General features: G+C 56.2%; 6 protein-coding genes across 6 annotated transcripts; 2 read left to right on the top strand and 4 right to left on the bottom strand.

Moving 5' to 3' along the window:
- Positions 1-1,347: 1,347 nt before the first annotated feature.
- On the bottom strand, positions 1,348-3,802 carry RTS1 (serine/threonine-protein phosphatase 2A 56 kDa regulatory subunit delta isoform; the record flags this gene model as incomplete). Its single annotated transcript, XM_066777966.1, has 7 exons — positions 1,348-1,702; positions 1,752-1,879; positions 1,988-2,101; positions 2,154-2,522; positions 2,571-3,179; positions 3,298-3,684; positions 3,773-3,802. 7 exons carry the CDS (start codon positions 3,800-3,802, stop codon positions 1,348-1,350), a joined length of 1,992 nt encoding a protein of 663 aa, XP_066632061.1.
- Positions 3,803-4,425: 623 nt separating this feature from the next.
- Positions 4,426-6,422, top strand: TFC1 (tau 95 subunit of transcription factor TFIIIC; the record flags this gene model as incomplete). Its single annotated transcript, XM_066777965.1, has 3 exons — positions 4,426-4,629; positions 4,679-5,794; positions 5,844-6,422. 3 exons carry the CDS (start codon positions 4,426-4,428, stop codon positions 6,420-6,422), a joined length of 1,899 nt encoding a protein of 632 aa, XP_066632060.1.
- Positions 6,423-7,437: 1,015 nt separating this feature from the next.
- On the bottom strand, positions 7,438-7,817 carry SLS55_006535 (uncharacterized protein; the record flags this gene model as incomplete). Its single annotated transcript, XM_066777964.1, has 2 exons — positions 7,438-7,687; positions 7,756-7,817. The coding sequence occupies 2 exons, from the start codon at positions 7,815-7,817 to the stop codon at positions 7,438-7,440; spliced, it is 312 nt and encodes a 103-aa protein (XP_066632059.1).
- Positions 7,818-7,889: 72 nt separating this feature from the next.
- SLS55_006534 (uncharacterized protein) lies at positions 7,890-9,413 on the bottom strand (the record flags this gene model as incomplete). Its single annotated transcript, XM_066777963.1, has 2 exons — positions 7,890-8,929; positions 9,101-9,413. The coding sequence occupies 2 exons, from the start codon at positions 9,411-9,413 to the stop codon at positions 7,890-7,892; spliced, it is 1,353 nt and encodes a 450-aa protein (XP_066632058.1).
- A 1,093-nt stretch (positions 9,414-10,506) lies between these two features.
- SLS55_006533 (uncharacterized protein) lies at positions 10,507-14,628 on the top strand (the record flags this gene model as incomplete). Its single annotated transcript, XM_066777962.1, has 1 exon — positions 10,507-14,628. One exon carries the CDS (start codon positions 10,507-10,509, stop codon positions 14,626-14,628), a length of 4,122 nt encoding a protein of 1,373 aa, XP_066632057.1.
- Positions 14,629-15,266: 638 nt separating this feature from the next.
- CDC60_3 (cytosolic leucyl tRNA synthetase) lies at positions 15,267-17,371 on the bottom strand (the record flags this gene model as incomplete). The annotated part of the gene is made up of 2 exons (XM_066777961.1): positions 15,267-16,918; positions 16,975-17,371. 2 exons carry the CDS (start codon positions 17,369-17,371, stop codon positions 15,267-15,269), a joined length of 2,049 nt encoding a protein of 682 aa, XP_066632056.1.
- Positions 17,372-17,742: the final 371 nt, after the last annotated feature.

The raw sequence follows: 17,742 nt of genomic DNA, 5'->3' as shown, positions 1-17,742 counted from the left end.
ATAGCGGTTACTCGCAGTATGCATGTCCCCGCGGCCGCCTTGTGGCCATTCTGTCTTCTCCGCCCAATCAACGTGACAGGAGAGGCTTATATCTACTTTGTTTCCGTGGCGCAATGTGACATAGGCAGCTGTCGGGTCTCCCTGCTCACCGCAGGCCGAGCCGGCCGGATGCAAGCGGCTCTGCAAAACGTCACATCACTGCTGCAGCCCTGGACCGAGGGACAACCCCTAAAATCCTGCGCCTCACCACTAATCAGCTGAGTGGCTGCCCGTGTTTTCGAGCACGTCAATGATAATCTCAAAAGCAGGATAATATCGCGCCTAAGGCCAGAACGAACGCTGTCCAAAAGAGGAAATGTTGCTGCGAACGCCAGAGCCACCGGGCATGGGGACTGCTAGCGCTATTCGTAGATTGTAATACAATACACAGGGCACTTTCGCACGCGGCGCCCAACGTACGCCGACCCGCGAGCATTCTCTTATCAAACGCCTGCAACGAAGTGAATTGCTTTTTCCTATGTGTCGAAGAAGAATCTGCCCCGTCTAACCCACCCAACGCGCAATCGCCCTCCATTTAACCAGAAAAAGAACCCCTCGACCGTGCCGGCTCTCTAAGGCTAGTCCCGCCTGGCGTGTTTCGTGCACAGGGGAAACACCGCCAGTCCGGTCGGCACCGAGAGACACATGCAAGAAGAAAGGGAAGACAAGGACAAAAGCTGATGATAAAGAGGAGAAACGCTCAGACCCCCGAATGATAGAAAGGTGTGCATCCCCCAACCATGACTCGAGTAGATGCTAGGAAAACAAAAGAATCGAAGGACCCTCTACTGGACTGCACATGAACGGTTGCTTCCGTCCAGTCCCACGCCATTCCCATGAAGCCGCCAAAGTACATATGCCGCAATGGGTCGGATCGAGTCCAGATGCGACCAAACCCCAAGTCCCAGCCGAACCAGGATATCGAAGAAGAAGAAATACAAAGAATCGCCAGGTGCGCCGTCTCTAGCCAACCTTCTTTACGCTGCTGCTGGAGTTCGTGCGCGAATTAGATGCTGAGCCACCAGCAGAATGTGGCCTGCTGTTGCTGCGAGGTCGACCAGACCGCCTGCCTTCATCTGCTGATGCGGAGTGATGGTGACGCCTCTGTTTCCATGTGGACGGTTAGTTTGTCCGTCCCGACCCTCGAGAGAAGAGAGATCACACAGTCGGTCTGTACATGACTTCGCATCCGTACAAGCGTGGCGTAAGAACGGAAAGGTTTTCTAGACTGTTCTAAAGGTGGTGTGTACAAAGCGGTCGGGTGAAGTGAAGAGAAGTGCTCCAGAAGTGCATCGTACTTGAGACAGACTAACGTACCGCGTAGTCCTTGGGCCTTCGCTCCCTGTTAGACATGGCGTCGTCCTGGAGCCGCAAGGCCTCTAACCTGCGTTGGCTGTCTTGGCTCAGGGGATCCTGGTCGTCCGTACGCATGGGAGATCCAACCTTGGATCCAGTGGGGGGAAGCGGTGCCTTGGCATCCACCGAGCCGGTCTTCCTCGCCGCGGCCAACTCAGCGAGCTTGTCCCAGCGTTGCTTCCGCGCCTGTTCCTCAGATTGCGCGTTCTGCTGCTTCTCTGCGTATTCGTGGGAGCACTCGTCGAAGAGTTGTGGGTTGACCTCCATGAAAAGCTTCATAGCATTGTACACCATGCCGTGGATAGTCCTAATTTTGGATTAGCAGAGCTGAGAATCGTCGGAACCGAGGCGCATACCTATTCCAGTGGCCCTTGGAATTCTCGTAGAGAGGGGCGAACATGATCGGCAGGATAACCTCGACGTTGTCGCTAACAAGATTGCAGAAGTATTCGTTGTTCCAGAAGTAGAGCGCCCGCTCGGCGACCTGCGAGGGTATTAGTACTCAGGTGGCAGACAATCTTGGGCGAATACTTGCCTGGAAGTGCGGGCTGGCGACAGATTTGGCCAACTGGCTGAACAGTGGCTCCTGGACCTTTGCAAACTCCGCGGGATCCATAACCTCGAAGATATCCTCAACTTCGTTTAGGAACATTACCTCCTTGGTGCTGTTCACCTTGGGCCAGTAACGGAGAAGGCCGAGCACAACCTGGGAAATGATCAGCGAAGTTCCCGGATCTTGGTTCGGACACGTAACAAACCTCCTCAGTCAGAGCAGCGTCCTTTTCCAAGAACTGGACGATGCAGTAGGCCAGCTGCGGGTGGTACATGCTAAGACTCTTCACCTTGTGAAGAGGAATCAAAACACGAGTCAGGAAGAGCTTGTGCTCTTCCTTGAGCGGCAGGGCGAAGCCGTTGATAATAGATCCCAGAATTTCCAGCAGCTCCGCGATACCATTGAAACGCTCCGTTTCATAGATGAACTGGAAGAACACGTTGTTGATCGATCTCCGAATGTAGGATCGGAGGTTGAGGAATTTGCCGTAAATGCGGTGAAGAGTCGTCTTGAGGAAATCGCGCTCTCTGGGGTCCTCGGAATCGAATAGCTCCAGCAGCTGAACGACGGGGTGCTAGGTTAGATCAAGTAGCCCTTCGAAATTTCGGATTTTTCCACATACCTGAAGAACGAAGCCGTGGTCGATGTATTGTTTAGCGATGTTGGTGTTGAAATCCTGGCTCTCGATGAAGCGCAAGAAAAACTCGTAGACGACTTGGATGTGCGGCCAAGCGACCTCGAGAACGGGTTCGTCCTCCTCAGGATCGAAGGCCTCGCCTTGGGGATTCATCGGCGGAGGGATAGGACGGAAGAGGTTCTTGGCGAACATTTCGACGACACGAGGATACATGCGCTCGGTGATGACTTGTCTGTTGTTGGCAACGTAATCGAGCAACTCGTGCAGCGCCAGGCGCTTGATTTCCTTGGACTTCATATCTCCACTGGCGTCATTGAAGTCGAAGATGATGTTGCATTGATCGATTTTCTGCATGAACAGTTCCTCCCGCTTGTTGGGTGCAACCTCGTGGAATCCAGGGAGCTTCTCTAATTCGCGTTTGCTTTGGTCGGAGATATCGAAACGCGAAGAATGCTGCCGCTTGGGCGTGCGGATGCCCTCAGCAACATCTTTGGGGGTGGTCTGCAGGCGATCGAAGAGCAGCGACTTGCTGCCGGCCTTGGGGGGAAGCAGATCTCCAGGCATCGTCTCGGCGGCTCCGGGAGGGGGTACGTGCTACGTTACAGCAAGTCAGTGAGGTTCATTGTCGAGAAGGAAGCGGAAAGGTGGGTCAAGGGTGCGGCGCGCCGGGTTGGGGTTGGTGTGTGGCGGGATGTGAGACATGGGTACTTACAGGTGCGCTGGGGCTGATGACAACACTCGGTGCCAGATGCTGGCCTCCGCGGTTCGGCGTCCCTGGCGCCGCGCCAGGCAGACCGTTGCCGGCTCCCTGAGCGTTTTGCGGCTGACCGCTCATATATTGTGCGCCGGGCGCGAGCGAATTGGGCACGCCGGGCTGAGAAGGCTGCGCGGGGCCGCCGAGGGCAGCAGGTGCGCCGGAATTGTCATTCGACGGGAGCGGCTTGTTGATAGGGAGTTGGGTCTGCGAGGAGGTGGGCGTAGCGTGCGCGGAGCCGGCAGGGGAGTGGGTGCCCGAGTTGGCGTTCGACGGCGAAGAGGTGCCTGTCTGGTCCTTTTTCTTTGATGACTTGTTGGAGTCGTGGGCGCGCAGCTTGTCGGTCTGCGGCGCCTTTAGCAAGGACACGGGTGACGCGGCGCGGTGTCGGGCAGCAGTGCAGGCTGCAGGTGAGGAATTGGTGCACACTTACCACTCTTTGGCGAAAACCTTTCATGGTCATGTAGACGAGGCGCGGTTGCGCAGCGAGATGCGAAGGTTGTTCTGGGAGAGCAGAAGGAGGTGCGGAGGTTCCAGACGGCGTTCCAGGTCAAAGGACTCGGAGCGCGACACTGGCCTCGCCGAAAATCAACTTGGTCTCGCGGCGGAGCGACGGGCGCCGGGGATGCGTCAGATGCGAGGCGGGATTATGGCAATCCGACAGGCATCGAGCGAGGCACAGGCGCGGGAGGAGGGAGTGAGGCGGCTGCGAAGGTGAGCTCCAGGCGCGGGCGATGCGATGAGGTCGACGGCAACGCAGGCGGGGGGCGCCAACGCAGGGCGGGTCGGGGCCGTGGGTGACGGAGCTCCAGCAGGCGAGGGACGGGCTGAGGTTCGCAGGAAGAGGCAGACCGCGAGAGGGGACGTGGTGGAAGGCGTGTGCTGGCGCTCGCTGTAACAAGTCGTCGAAGGAGGTGATCTGAGCAGTTGGACACCCGCTTGGACCACGGGCTCCGCGCTAGTGCGTAAAGGCGGGGCTTGCTTCCAGAAATATGTAAAATCCGCCGCCCAGCAGTGCATCACCCGCGCCTGCACGCGCTGGAACTGGAGCATCCGCCTGGACTCGCCGCGCCTGCTCACGCCGCCATGGAAGACGACGACGCCGTCGGCCGCCTGTACGGCCCGGCCCCCGCCAAGCTGCAGCTCCAGCCGCCTGCATCTGCGTCTGCCTCGCCGTCGTCCGCCCTGCCCGTGCCGCCCGACGCCGTGGTGAGTGTCGAGCACCCGTGCATCGTCAAGAACATTGACAATGGCATCAAGTCGCTGGGTGGCCACGTTGTGCTGGATAAGGTGAGGCCTCCCCGCCCGCTACCGCCCTAAGCTCACCTGACCGCTCTAGTTCCTCAACACCAGGGACCGTGACAAGACCATTGGTGCCTCACTTCGGCCTAACGACCCAATGGCCAAGCCCGTCATGTCCAGCTTCACCAAGACGCAAAACCTGCTGCTGCGTGTTACACTGCCCCGGCAAACGGGCAGGAAGCGCAAAAGAGGCTCGGACGGGCCCTGGCTGGATGCACCAGAAGCAACCGAGCCGCCGCACGCAGACCCGCAGGTCCTGCTGCAGAGCTTGCGCGACAACCCCGCCAACTACAGCATCCAGCCCGTGGGGTTGGCGCATGAGAACCACCGGTTCCGCCACCTGCCTGACTTCCAATATGCCACCTCCACACTGCCCCTCGCAAACATGCTGCGCGAGACCTTTCTACCTCTCCAGTATCCCAAACTCAAGAACTTCAGGCTGAGCGATGAGCGAGGTAATCACTCTGAGCCGGACGTTGGCCCGTCCGCCCAGTTCTCCATGATAGAGGTGCCCTACAACTACTCGTACCGCCAGAATCCGGCCGTCAAGATTCTGCACGACGAACAAGGCCGGCAGATCATGTATAACCCAACTGCTAGCCGCAAGTTCATCATGCACTCTGTGGACATTGATGCCGAAGATATCTTCCACGAGTCTCCAGTCCCACTCCCGCCCGAGGATTCACTCGAGCCCCATATCCGCGATACTGTTGCCAACATGCGCAAGCTTCTTGAAGAACGACCTGTTATGACCAGGCGCTATCTTGCCAACCATCTTGAAGCCCCAACTGACGATTCAATCCGAAGTTCATTTGCTTACGTCGGCTACTCCTTCAAGTCGGGCCCCTGGCGCGATACGCTTATCAGGTTCGGAGTGGATCCCCGCAAAGATCCCAAGTATCGGCATTACCAAACGCTCATGTTCAAAATCGTCATACCAACAAAGAAGGAATCAAGTGAAGATCCAAACAAGTGGATGGATGCGCGCAATGTCTGGCGTAGGGAGGCAAAGCCGAGGAACCTCAAGCTGACCACACACATCTTTGACGGCAAGTCACTTACCCCAGACGGCAAGGTCTGGCAAACATGCGATATCACAGATCCACAGCTCCGCGAAATCCTCGATACGGACAAAATACGGACTGAATGCAATGTAAGCCATATGAAAATTTGCTTGGTCAGGCTATTGGCTAACCAAACAGATCAAATCGGATGGGTGGTACCTCAACGGAACATGGGCAAAGGTCAAGGTCCTTATGCGTGACAAGATTAACATCGTCAGGGAGGGCGGCATTCCCCGGGATGAGGACTACAAACGGATAGTCGACTTCCCAGATCTTATCACCCCTGAGAACCTTCAATCGACAACAGTTGGCCGGGATTCCACGGTATCGGAAAAAGAGTACAAGATGCTAGCCGATATCCGAAATCTCGCCAAACAAAACTTCCGCATATGGGGCAAGGACAAAGGGACGCAGGAGGCAGACATCGAGATGGCAGAGTTTGACGCTCCCAGTCAGCAGTCCGAGTCGATTGCGGATATGCCAAGCAAGTATGAGCATCTGGATGATCGTCTCCGAAGAATTGGTAGGGAATCTCTGTCGCCACAAGATGATGATGCCGAAGCAGACGATTCGGACATGGAGGATGACTTGGAGGACCGCGATATAACCGTCATTTCCTCCAGTGAGGATGATGATTCTGATGAGGATGAGCTGGATGATTTGATGGGTCCGCTAAATTATGACGAGGGAAGCGACAGCCAAGGGGATGATGACTGATCGTACCGCATTCCGCTATGGGTGTGCTGAAATGTCATTAGCATTTAGGATTGAGCTATCAGTCCACAGTGCATAATGCACGGCGCCGCCCTGCACTCACCAACATACCGGCGAGTACATAAATTCGGCGCAAGCAGATTTGCGTATATTACCAGGCATCAGCGAGCACAGAATGGTCAAATTTAATCACCCAGGATTTTGCTAGGTCCCACCTTTCCAAGGCCGTTTGATCAGCACCCATTCTGAGAGGCGGTGGGATCTCAACAAGGAAATAATGTGGATTTACCTTGCACTGCGGCGTTTGCCGTGCTCTGAAATCCTCATCTGCATCAGAAAAGGCCAGATGGCCAGAATTGTCGCAGTTTGAAACTTGTGCTATTTCCGGAGTTTTATGCCTTCGCGATATCCTTATGATGCACTCTCTCGGACACGTAAATGCAGACGGGAAACTTCTCTAGATGTATACAGTGGGTGGTTACATATCAAACTCGTCCGGTTCCTGATTGGGTTTATATTGGCTCAAAATCGTTCAGGGGAATGAGAAATCAAAATGTCTTTGGTTCAGGTCACTATATCAAACGCCCACGAAGGGTTGTGAAGCGGAACTATCCGACGTGACGCATTGTCTCTTTAGTCACGCGGACTACGTAGGCTATTTTAATGAGTTTAAACTCCAGTGTGCCCTGCGCTCTATCATTAAAATGAGAACCATCGGGTTGTGCGGTGAACCTTGCACGACGTGTGGGATTGCATGCAGGCCAGCTCGGAAAGTAGAAATTACACCGGGCTGGTTATTGCGGGTCTTCAGTCTCTGCCATGTGAGAGACAAGACGTACAGGAGGCGATCTTCAGGCGAGGACTGTTAAGTCCGTGCACATTGGACAGGGCTGAACGAGACAGAACGTCTATACTCGTATTACTGACTTCAGGTTGTTTGCTTCACCTACGAGGAAGTTCCAGACTTTGGTCGTAAAGTGTACGAGTTGTTTCATCACAGCCGGGATATTGCTACAGTCTACAGTTTCGCCTTGACACTTCTTTCCAAGATCTCCGCATCTCTCTTCGCCCACTCCCTCATAATCTTACGCTGAATTTTGCCAGATGGTGATTTCGGCACCTCTTTGATGAACATGATGCCACCAAGCAGCTGCTTGTGCTTCGCGACGCGGCTGGCCGTCCATGATGCAATGTCTGTCTCTGAGACATGCCCGCCCTTTGTGTGCTCTTTGAGAACGATATAGGCGCGTGGAAGTTCTTCGTGGCCACTGTTCAGTGTTGCGTCAGCGAACATTGAGCAAGGAGCGAAAACAACAATGCATGGGATGAGACTCACATCTGTACACCGACAACTGCCGCATCAGCAACGGCCTCATGCTCCAGCAGCACCGCCTCCATCTCCGCTGGGGCAACCTGAAAGCCCTTGACCTGCACGACACAAGCAGTTAGTAAAGCCGGAAAACGTTAGCCTTAACTCAGACGAACGGAACCAACCTTGATGAGTTCTTTTTTCCGATCCACAATCCAGTACCTGCCTCCCCCATCCCTGACCGCCACATCCCCCGTCCTCAAAAAGCCATCCTCATCAAACGCCTCTCTCGTCGCCCTCTCATTCCGCCAATAACCCAGACAAACGTTCGGGCCCCTCACGCAGATCTCGCCCCTCTCGCCCTCCTTTCCAACCTCCCTTCCCCCATCATCCACCAACTTCACCTCGCAACCCGGGTCCGCATACCCCACGCTCCCCGACCTGTCGTCGCGGCCGCCGGGAACGTGCATCGCCGAGCATGTCACCTCGGTCATGCCCCACGTCTGCACGACGCGCACGCCGAAGCGGTCCGCGACCTCGTTCTGCAGCTCGGCGGACAGCGGGGCGGCGCCGCAGAGGATGTTGCGGAGGCTGCGGACGTCGTGGCCGCGGGTCTCGGGCCGCTTGGCGAGCATGACGACGACGGGAGGCGCGGTCTGCAGGTGCGTGACGCGGTGCGTTTCGATGTGGCGCAGGAAGGCGGGGAAGGAGAAGCTGCGCATGAGGTACGTGGGCGTGAGGGTTGCGGCGGCGGCGCTGATGGACCAGAGCTGGCCATAGGCGTGGTAGAGGGGGAGGAAGCCGAGCCAGCGCTCCTGCGGCCGGGTGTCGCGGGTGTAGGGCTGCTCCAGGTCGCGCATGTAGAGGGATTGGGCGGTGTTGGCGATGACGTTTTGGTGCGTTATCATCACGCCTTTGGGGAGGCCCGTCGTGCCGCTGGAGTAGTTGAGGACGGCGGTGGTGGTGCGTGCGTGTTGCGGGGAGAGGGGTGGCCAGCGCCAGGTTGAGGCGAGGGAGGGAGAGGGGAGGATGGAGCGCCAGTCGGAGAGGGACTGCTGCGGGGAGCATTCCGTGTCGGAGAAGAGGTAGATGCGGTTATGGGAGAAGTTGATTTTAGACGCGGCCTTCAGGAGAGTGGTGAGGAGGGCTGGGTCTACAAGGATGGCCTTGGCCTCCGTGTTCTCGATTTGGTAGACGGTTTCTGTTTTCGAGATTAGCTTCTGACAATCACTGAACACAAAAGCTCGAACCGAGTAGACAGTGGCTATGAGAACGAGTTATTGCCACTGGCTACTCGAGGAAGCAATCGAGTCCGTTTCCGCACGAGGATTGTCGAGACCGAGTCAGAACATAAGAGAGATGTGGTCCATACCTTCGACGCCGTATGCTGGATTGCATCCACTAAAGATAAATCCAGCACCGGCTATACCACAGTATGCAACAGGGACGAATATATGATTGGACGAGTATACCATGACAACGTCTCCGCGGCCCAGTCCCAGCTCTTCAAGTCCTAAGCCTAAACGTTTTACCCATAGCAGTAGCTGTTTGGGGGAAATGGCTCGTTCTGTGTTTTCCGCATCGATCCAAACCGGTTCATCCGAGAGCTCGGACTCGTTTGGGAAAAGATAGTCTAGGATGTTACAGGCAGGAATGTCAATCTCGAAAGGAGACGGCTGAGGCATTGTTGCTGAGTAGTGAATGTAGGAAAATGTCAGTCCCAAGGTGTTGGTTTAATGGCCGAGATAACCGGCTGAGCGGGATCCCCGCATGGCCAATGAACGGATATCCGAGGAGCTTGCAGGCTTTGTCTGTCGTCATCACTTGCAGGGTCTCGAATGGGCGCAGGCGAAACGTGGGGAAGACGTGGGGAACGCCGCGGGGCAGCGCGCTAATGACACCCGGCGTCTCCATTGGATGGGCAGCATGCCTCGCATACTCGTGCTCTTTGCTTTTCTTTTCCTTTTTTTTTTTTTGCTCCAATATCAGAACTATGAATTGGACTGGCTTCACAAGAAGTCTGGCACTCGGCCGAGCGGGGAGTTTTGGGCCATTGGGCGTTCAAAGGTCGAGAACGTGCTAGTAAACCCTCGGGCCGTGGTACGCGGACAAATGTCAACCAGATACGAAAGAGCTGTACGCTGGAATAGTCCTCCCGTAGAATGCCTGGTCTCTCTTGAGTTGCATTTGATGTCTCATGGCATGCCATAGCGTCGAAGACTTGATCTCCAATCACATGATCTCCGGAGCTGTGGCCTCGTACCACGTGACGGGTCGAACAATTACCTGCTCTTCGCATCAACCGTAGGCAGCGGTGCAAGTAAGCTATGTTCCAATAGCGTAGGAGCGATGCCTTAAATGCACGATGCCCAATAAACTCAGCCCGTAGCAAGCGGCGCTAGGTAGACCGCCTGCCACGGCCGAGGGCGAGGGAACAGCAGAGTCGCCGCGATGATGCCAGCTCATTGCCGCGTGGGCCAAGTCGGGCGCGCAAAGGGTAAGTCTCCGCCCGATCGAACAGCGGACACTCGGTGGGGTATGCAGGGGAAGTGGGCAAAACAAGGATGCTGGTAGGCTGGCTTCGGTTCGGCAGCCGCTTTCTACCGCCCGCCGGGGATTCACTTGCGCCAATCCGCAACAGGTACACCGCTTGCTCAGGAACACCTTTCTTGCGCGCAGACAAAACACAGGGCCGCTGCTCCCTCGCTGCAGCTGCGACGGCAATGCTCCTCTCAGTCCAATGAGCCCTGAGCATTCCCGCCCGCCCGCCGCGAGATCATGGACGACTGGGGCGACCCATGGCAGGACGATGCGGCTCCGAAGCATCCCCCGACCATCGACGTGCACATCCTCGCCGACCGCCAGACCAAGGAGCGCGTCGTCACCCCCGTTCTGACTGGCTTCTTCGAGGACCAGCACAAATGGAGCGAGCCCGACTCCCATGACGTGTGGGCCACCGCTCATGAGGAGCCTCAAGCTCCCGTGAAGCCTGCTGCGCCTGCTGATTCTCCAGCCTGGGACCTGCCCGAACCGGAGCCTGTCGAGTCGGACAAGCCTGCCGATGCCCACGCAACGGCGCCCGCGACGACGCAGACCGCCGCCGTCGAAGCCGAGACTCCGCAGCCCGCAGAAGAAGAAACGAGCGACACAGCCTCTGACGACTCGTTTCACGAAGCCACCCCGACGCCTGACGCGCATGAAGAATCAGGGGCGCCGCCTGTTACTCCCACTGCCCACGAAATCGATTCCTCCGATTCTGGCACCACCATCGGCCCCGACGCTGCCGGCTTCACGGCTCTCGACTCTTCTACACCGCCCGCGAGTAGACCACACTCCGAAGAATTCGAGAGCGGCATCTCCACCCGCCCTTCGACCTCCCCTTCGGAAGCTAGCCACGGCGATGGCTTATCCGAATCTACAAGAACTTCTTTCGAAGACGAGGTAGAGCCGCAGGGTTTGACCGCGAGTAGTGAAGCGGGGCTGGACAAAGCGGATGGTGCGACACAGATCGCGGAAGAGCCTGAGAGCGAAGCCGAGAACGAGCATCAGGCCACTACACCCGCTCCCAACGAGGAGATGACCGAGGACACACCCAGTGTAGTACCCGAAGAGACCGATGAAGATACGAACGAGATTACGACTGAGAACGAACCCGAAGACAGAGTTCAGAATGACCCTGAAGATACGCCTGAAGATCGAGTTGAAGAGACACCTGAAGACGAGGTGGAAGACACGCATGCGGATACACCTGAAGACCGAGTGGAAGAAACACATGAAGATACACCAGAAGACACCTTTGGTGATGACGACTTCGACGACTTCGGCGACTTCGAAGAAGAGGCGGACGAAGTCCTCGAAGACGAAACCGCCAACAATATTGAGACCCCTGTCGGTGCTGAGTCTCCGTCACCGGCACACGGGCAGGCTCCAACACAGGACGTGAGCGAACATGTTCCGAGCAGCCCAAGGCCTTTCGTTAAGGCCGACTTTGCGCCCGACTTGAGCCTCATCGACCGAATGTTCCCATCTACCGAGGGAAACAACGAACTGCAAGAAGTGGATGACTCTCCAATCAAGCCGACTAACGCCCGGAAAGCTTGGTATCGTCTCACACGTACTGAAACGCTACATGAAGTTCAAAGCGGGAAGGACCATGACAGCTACGTGCGTGTAGGTTGGCAAGGCTCTACCGTCCGCGCCGAGACCAATCAAATTGTGGGACGATGGGCGTCCGAAGACCGCATCAATGGGCGCACACTGCTCGGTGGCAAACCTGGCGCTATGTTCGGTTGGGATTCTCCCAAGTTTTCTCCTGCTTCGAGCGTCTTCTCCTTCCATTCCCACAAACGGAATGCTTCGGCAGCGACCACGCCGAAGAAGGCTGTTTTCGATTTGGAGGAGACCAAACAGAGGCCTGTGTCACTTACCGTACCACCTCTGCGAAAACCTTCGATTTCGACTGCCATCGATGTTCCTCAGTTCAGCTGGAGTACCGCAACGAACGAGCCGAACGAGCCTGCAGCTTCTTCGGCTCCGCACTCGAAGACAGCTTTTGCCAACTCAAACGACGGCAACAATCCGTGGGGCGCTTCTTTTGCAGAGAAGTCGCCAGCTCAAGAGATTATGCCAATCTCTGCACCGCCGGTGAAGGTCTCGTTTGAGGAGAGAAAGAGTCCTTCAATAAGTAAAGATTCTTTCGAAGACGACACAGATGCTTGGAAACCCGCAGAGCGTTCTTTCGGGGAAGCAAATACCTGGGGATCCGGAAAGAAATCTCTCGAGTCACAAGGTTCTTGGGAGCCAGCCAAGACAACACTCGAGGAAGCAGATGCTTGGGATGCTGCAAAGAGGTCCCTCGAGGAGACAGATCCTTTCGAACCTCCCAAAGCGTCGTTGGATGAAGCAGATGCTTGGAAGTCAACAAGGAAGTCTCTCGAACAACCCGACACTTCCCAACAGGACAAGACCTCACTGGACGAAGGTGATGGTTGCAGGACAACGAAGGCTTCTTCAGAGAAGCCCGAATTACCGGAATTTGAGCTGCCACCACAGCCTCCTGTTGAAATTCCAGTCAATTGCAAGCCGGTGAAGAACTCCCAGGATCAGATCATTGGCTGGAAACTGGATCACGACGCTATCAAGAAAGCGGCTGCCGAAGAGAAAGCAGCTGCCCTCCAAACTCTACAAAACGCGAGTGAACCGAGGCCTCCACACGTTCGCGCAGTGTCCGACCCTAACATTCTCCACGTCATGTCACCGTTTGACAATCCGTTCGCTCCTCCAGAAGCTGAGAAGCCCGAGCCAACTCCGGATGAGAATGCCCAGGCGCAGTCGGGCGAGAAGAAAAAGAAGAAGAGGCTGAGCTGGCTCACTTTCCCTAAAAAGAAGAAGAACAATGATCTCCTCAACCACAAGAGGTCTGTGTCTACTTCTAGCTTTTTGGCTGTTTCAAATAGCACTGCCGTTCCGCCTAAGAGCTCATCTTTACCGTCTTGGGAAAGTCCTTGGGCTAAAACGGCGACGAAGTCCCCCTTGGCAAACGAAGTCGCCGGTCCAGACCCTGAGCCAGAAATAGCTCGTAAAGAATACGAGCCGGAGATTCCCCCTAGGAAACACGAGCCGAATCCGTGGGACAATGCTTTCGACAACGCCTGGGACGATGCTAGGCCGTCTACTGCAAAATCCAACGCCTCCCACCGTGATTCTGCTTTGACATCTAAGCCCGAGCTGCCCGCCATTGACACTGCTGTCCGTCCCTTGTCTCCTCGAGAGGTCGTTACTCCTACGCCGAAGCTGCCAGCAATCGATACCAACCCTAAGGCTGACACTCCTGTCCACGAGGAGAAGAGCTGGGGTAGTATTGTCGAATCACCAATGGCTTCTCCTGCAGTCATGACTCCAGATGAGAATCCGTGGGGAGATCCATGGAAATCTACCTCGGTAGCGCCCGCGCCCGTAACTTTGTCCGTGGATCCACCTTCAGCTTCAAGGCCATCTACTAAACTTGCACCTCTTGATACCAGCTTCAAGCCTCAAGATACGGACGATGACGAGTGGGGTGAGATGGTGGAATCTCCCGCAGCATCCTCGCCCGTCCTTGCGCCTCCGCCATCCGGGCAATGGGGTCTTCCGCGTAGCATTTCGCCTATTAGTTCTCCCATTAGTAAGACTACCCGAGCTCATCCACCAAGCCCTTTGGTGCCTGAGCCGATTCGCTCTGCTACCATGCCCATTTCGCCAACAACGTCAGGCATGGCATCTCCGCCGCGCGTCAACCCGCCGAAGCCGACGAGCAGCTGGCTTCCCAAGCCTACCAACCACCCGCGACCGCTCAGCCCTCTCAACCCGGCTCGCTCTTCCACCCTCCCCGTCTCACCTTCTCTAAGCGGCTTACCATCGCTGTCGCCGTCGCCGTGGCTGGATCAGAAGGAGGTTTCGCGTCCTGCACCCATATCCATTGCCCCCGCAGCATCCGATCCGTGGGATAGCGTTGATTTTTCCGTCTTCGATAAGCCCGCGCCTGCTGCTTCGCGTAACTCTTCACATAACCGCACCTCCTCCAGTCCTCTCCCAAGCCCTGACCCTACTTCAACCGCTCCTACCATCACATTTGACGGCATCTTAGGTGGAGCTACCCGAACCGACCGCTCAAGCTCCACGCCCCTTACGTTTGACCAAATCTTGCAGCCTTCACGCGAACGGTCAGGGTCCGCAAGGACGTTTGACGACATTCTGGCCCAGCCGGGCCAACTGTCGCCAGCCAACTCCCAGCAAGACCTTAAGGCCACAGCTACTGCTCAATCGCAGGCTGGTCCGGTGAGTAGCTGGGCTGAGCAGGACAAAGAGGCTGTGAAGAAATTCGTGGCTGCGCTACCAGATATGAGTTATATGCTTCGATGAGGTTTTTCCCTGTACTCACTTTTTCCCTACAAATATCGACACCGCTGTATATACAGTAGAGACCAGGAGTTCACATTGGTTATCAAAGCTTTGTCTTTGTACTTTCGCATCCTCATATTGCTCTCTACATAGCCGTCCTGCACATATCCTTCGGCGTTTTTACTCGCATAGTCATCACCCGTCTTGAGTAAAGCATACTCTCTACCTAGCATTTTGTCAGTTATGGTCATGGGAAGGACAGTTCAGGCGAAGAACTGTCTTTTGGATTTATCTGTGGGACAAGCGTTCGTATAGCGAGCCTGAAGCGTGTACACTTTTGTGTATGAATAGTCGCCTCATTTCCTTTCGTTGGCTTTGGTCGAAACGAAAAGCGATTTAGGATCCTTTAGATGGCGTTCTCTTCTCCTGTCTACGCTCTGAAGCGAAAATAATGTATACGATTGACATTCTTTGCATTGTTTTCAAGCATTGTGGTGGCCGTCTCATTTGCCGTTGTGTATCGTTCTCTCAGCGCATGTCATTATCTGGGGAGTGGATATAAGGCGCACGATTCTATTTGGCTCGTTCATGTGGCTTGATTCTTCCCATGACCATGTCGTACCGAATCATTTGCACAATCAATTCCAAGGATCCCCAGCTCAAGACAAAGTAACGACTTGCGGCTCGGAATCCACAAACCAATATCTATCGCTCCAATACTGCTCCACTTCCGGCTCGCTCAGGCCCGAACCATCACTTCTAACGCACGTATTCGAACCGGGACTATCTTTTCGGGATTGCCCAACGGGACAAGAGACCTCAAAAGTACCTACGCGCTTGAAACTTTTCTCGTTTGAGGGCACAATAACCAAGCCTTTGCTGAATAGAAAAGTCTCTTCATGAGCGTTAGTCCACAGGTAAGTGCTCGTTTCGAGACATCGAAGCTTCTCTTTCCGTTCTCGGATTGAGTCCAGCTCATCTCTAATATCGTCTTGAAAAGACATTTCGTATGCCTCGTACCCGCGACGATTCGCGTCCGGCAGGATAGATTCCGACTTCCAGGTTGCGCATTGCAAGCGCGCCTTGACGCTGAGTGTCGCCGATTCCACATCACCAAAAGGCGCGTCTCCCGAAACGAGCCTCCCCGAATAGTCCTCAAGCTCCAGCGCGCGAACCTCAGTCCCGCCTTCATGCCCACCGAACACGATGTAGCCATCGATGGACGCCCAGGACCACGTCGGCGCGTGGGCCAAACGCCGCGGTTGCCTCACGCTCCGCGCGTTGCCCCAGGAAGCGTCCCACGCCAGCTGCCTCGCCAGGCCCGACTCCCACACGCCGGCGAGATAGCGCGACGGTCGGTCGCCGTCGGCGAGGAAGCGGGCGAACCTCGCCGCGATGCCCGCCATGGCCGGGAGCTTGTCCGACTGCACAGTCAGGTACCTCCTCGAGTACCGCTCCACGGCCAACGACCATTCCCGGCCCAGCTCGGCGGGGCCCATGCGCGCCAGCATGCCCGAGTTCAGCAGCTTGAAGCCCGAGTCGTTGTCGTGGCCGCCGTCCTCGTGGGCCTCAGTGAAGCACCGCCAGCGCACCTTGCGCCGTTCGAAGACGAGGACGCGCGGCGAGAGGAAGTACTCTTGGTACGTCCAGGCGCGCGCGTCGATGGGCTGGTCGTCCCTGTCGGATGTGATTTGGTCCTTGGTCAGGAAGACGGCGCCCGTGGCGCCGCCGATGCAGGGGTAGTCCATCTCAAAGTCCTGCGAGTCGTCCGCCATGGAGTCCAAGAAGCCGTCCCTGCTGGTTTGCGCGCACGCGGCCGAGATGGTCACGTACGCGCCGGCGTAGATGTCCTGCATCTTCCCGATCTCGCGCCCCTTGTCCTCGGCGTCGTCTTGGACGATGCAGAGCGAATCGATCCAGAGGTACGACAGGCCGAGGCGGCGCGCGACGTGGATGGCGTCCGTGACCGACTTGAAGGGCGCGAGCGCTTCGTGCGGGATGTTGCTGTAGTATGCGCTTCTGTTGTCCTTGGTGGTCTTGTACTCCTGGTCGCCTCCCCAGCAGTAGCTGAAGGCCGCGTACCGCAGCGTCTTCTCACCCACAGGCGGGCAGTCGACGAGCCGGAAGGCGTCACCGTCACCGGAATCGTCTGAGCCGAGAAACAGCAGCCGCGATGGTGTGGCGTCCGCTTCGACCTGGCAGCGTTGATGCTCGTCATCACACCGCGTCAGCCACTTTGACCACAGGAAACTGGCCTCTCTCCTGCGCTTGACGAGTGGTCTTGAGAGGATGTCCTTCGCGGCGGGGTTTCCTAGTACGTGCGTCAGTCTTCCGGCTGGTAGGAAGTATTTTAACATTTTCCCGAACCTGCTACGGCGCAAGCGTTCAGATGATCCCCGTTTGACCCTTCCTCCCACTCCCACCTGTACTGGAAGGAATCCAAGTCGCCATCATACTTCGCATCGGCCCGCCAGTTGGCCCTGAAAGAGAGACTGAGCCGCAAGGCTCCGTCCGAGCGATGTTCCGTGACCCAGGTTTTCAGATTGGTCAGTGACGCGGCCGAGAGGATCTTGCGGAATAAAAGGCAGCCGTTCTCGTCGCCTTCGGAAAGCTTCTCATAAGCAATGCTGGTCTTGCTGTGGTACTCTTCTCGTCGACCCTTGCTCGACCGGGGGTGGTCGTGCGGCGGGAGCTCGAAATGGTCGAGGATGATGCGGCGGCAGAAGTCGCAAGAATGTGGCAGGCGACGGTATAGTTGATCCATGACGATGAGTCCCCCTGGCCAGACTGCGATGGAGCTGAGGTCGGAGAAGCCTCGTGGGGATTTTCTACGATTTCGTACGGCAAGCTCGGCCCCCATTTTGGCACTGCGTCATCAGCCTTGTTTGGGGTCCACAACCCGGCTTGATGAGATGTGATAGGGTCGCAGATCTGCAATAAGCTGAGTGGCAGCATGCGAGGGATCGAGTCATCTGATACTCGGAACCCTGTTTTATGAGGCTCAAGGGCCCCTCAGCAGATAAAAAGACATGGATGATTGCACTTGTGCACTCCGTTGATTATGCACGATTTACTACGGCCGGGGCAGAATCGCTCTCCACTCTTAGTAGAACGACCGTCTCGACATGTGGGAAT

This window comes from Diplodia seriata, assembly GCF_021436955.1.
Source record: "Diplodia seriata strain FDS-637 chromosome Unknown scaffold_6, whole genome shotgun sequence".
Classification (NCBI taxonomy): domain Eukaryota; kingdom Fungi; phylum Ascomycota; class Dothideomycetes; order Botryosphaeriales; family Botryosphaeriaceae; genus Diplodia; species Diplodia seriata.
The sequence above is the reverse complement of the archived record's forward strand: the minus strand, read 5'-3'. Positions and strand labels throughout refer to the sequence as shown.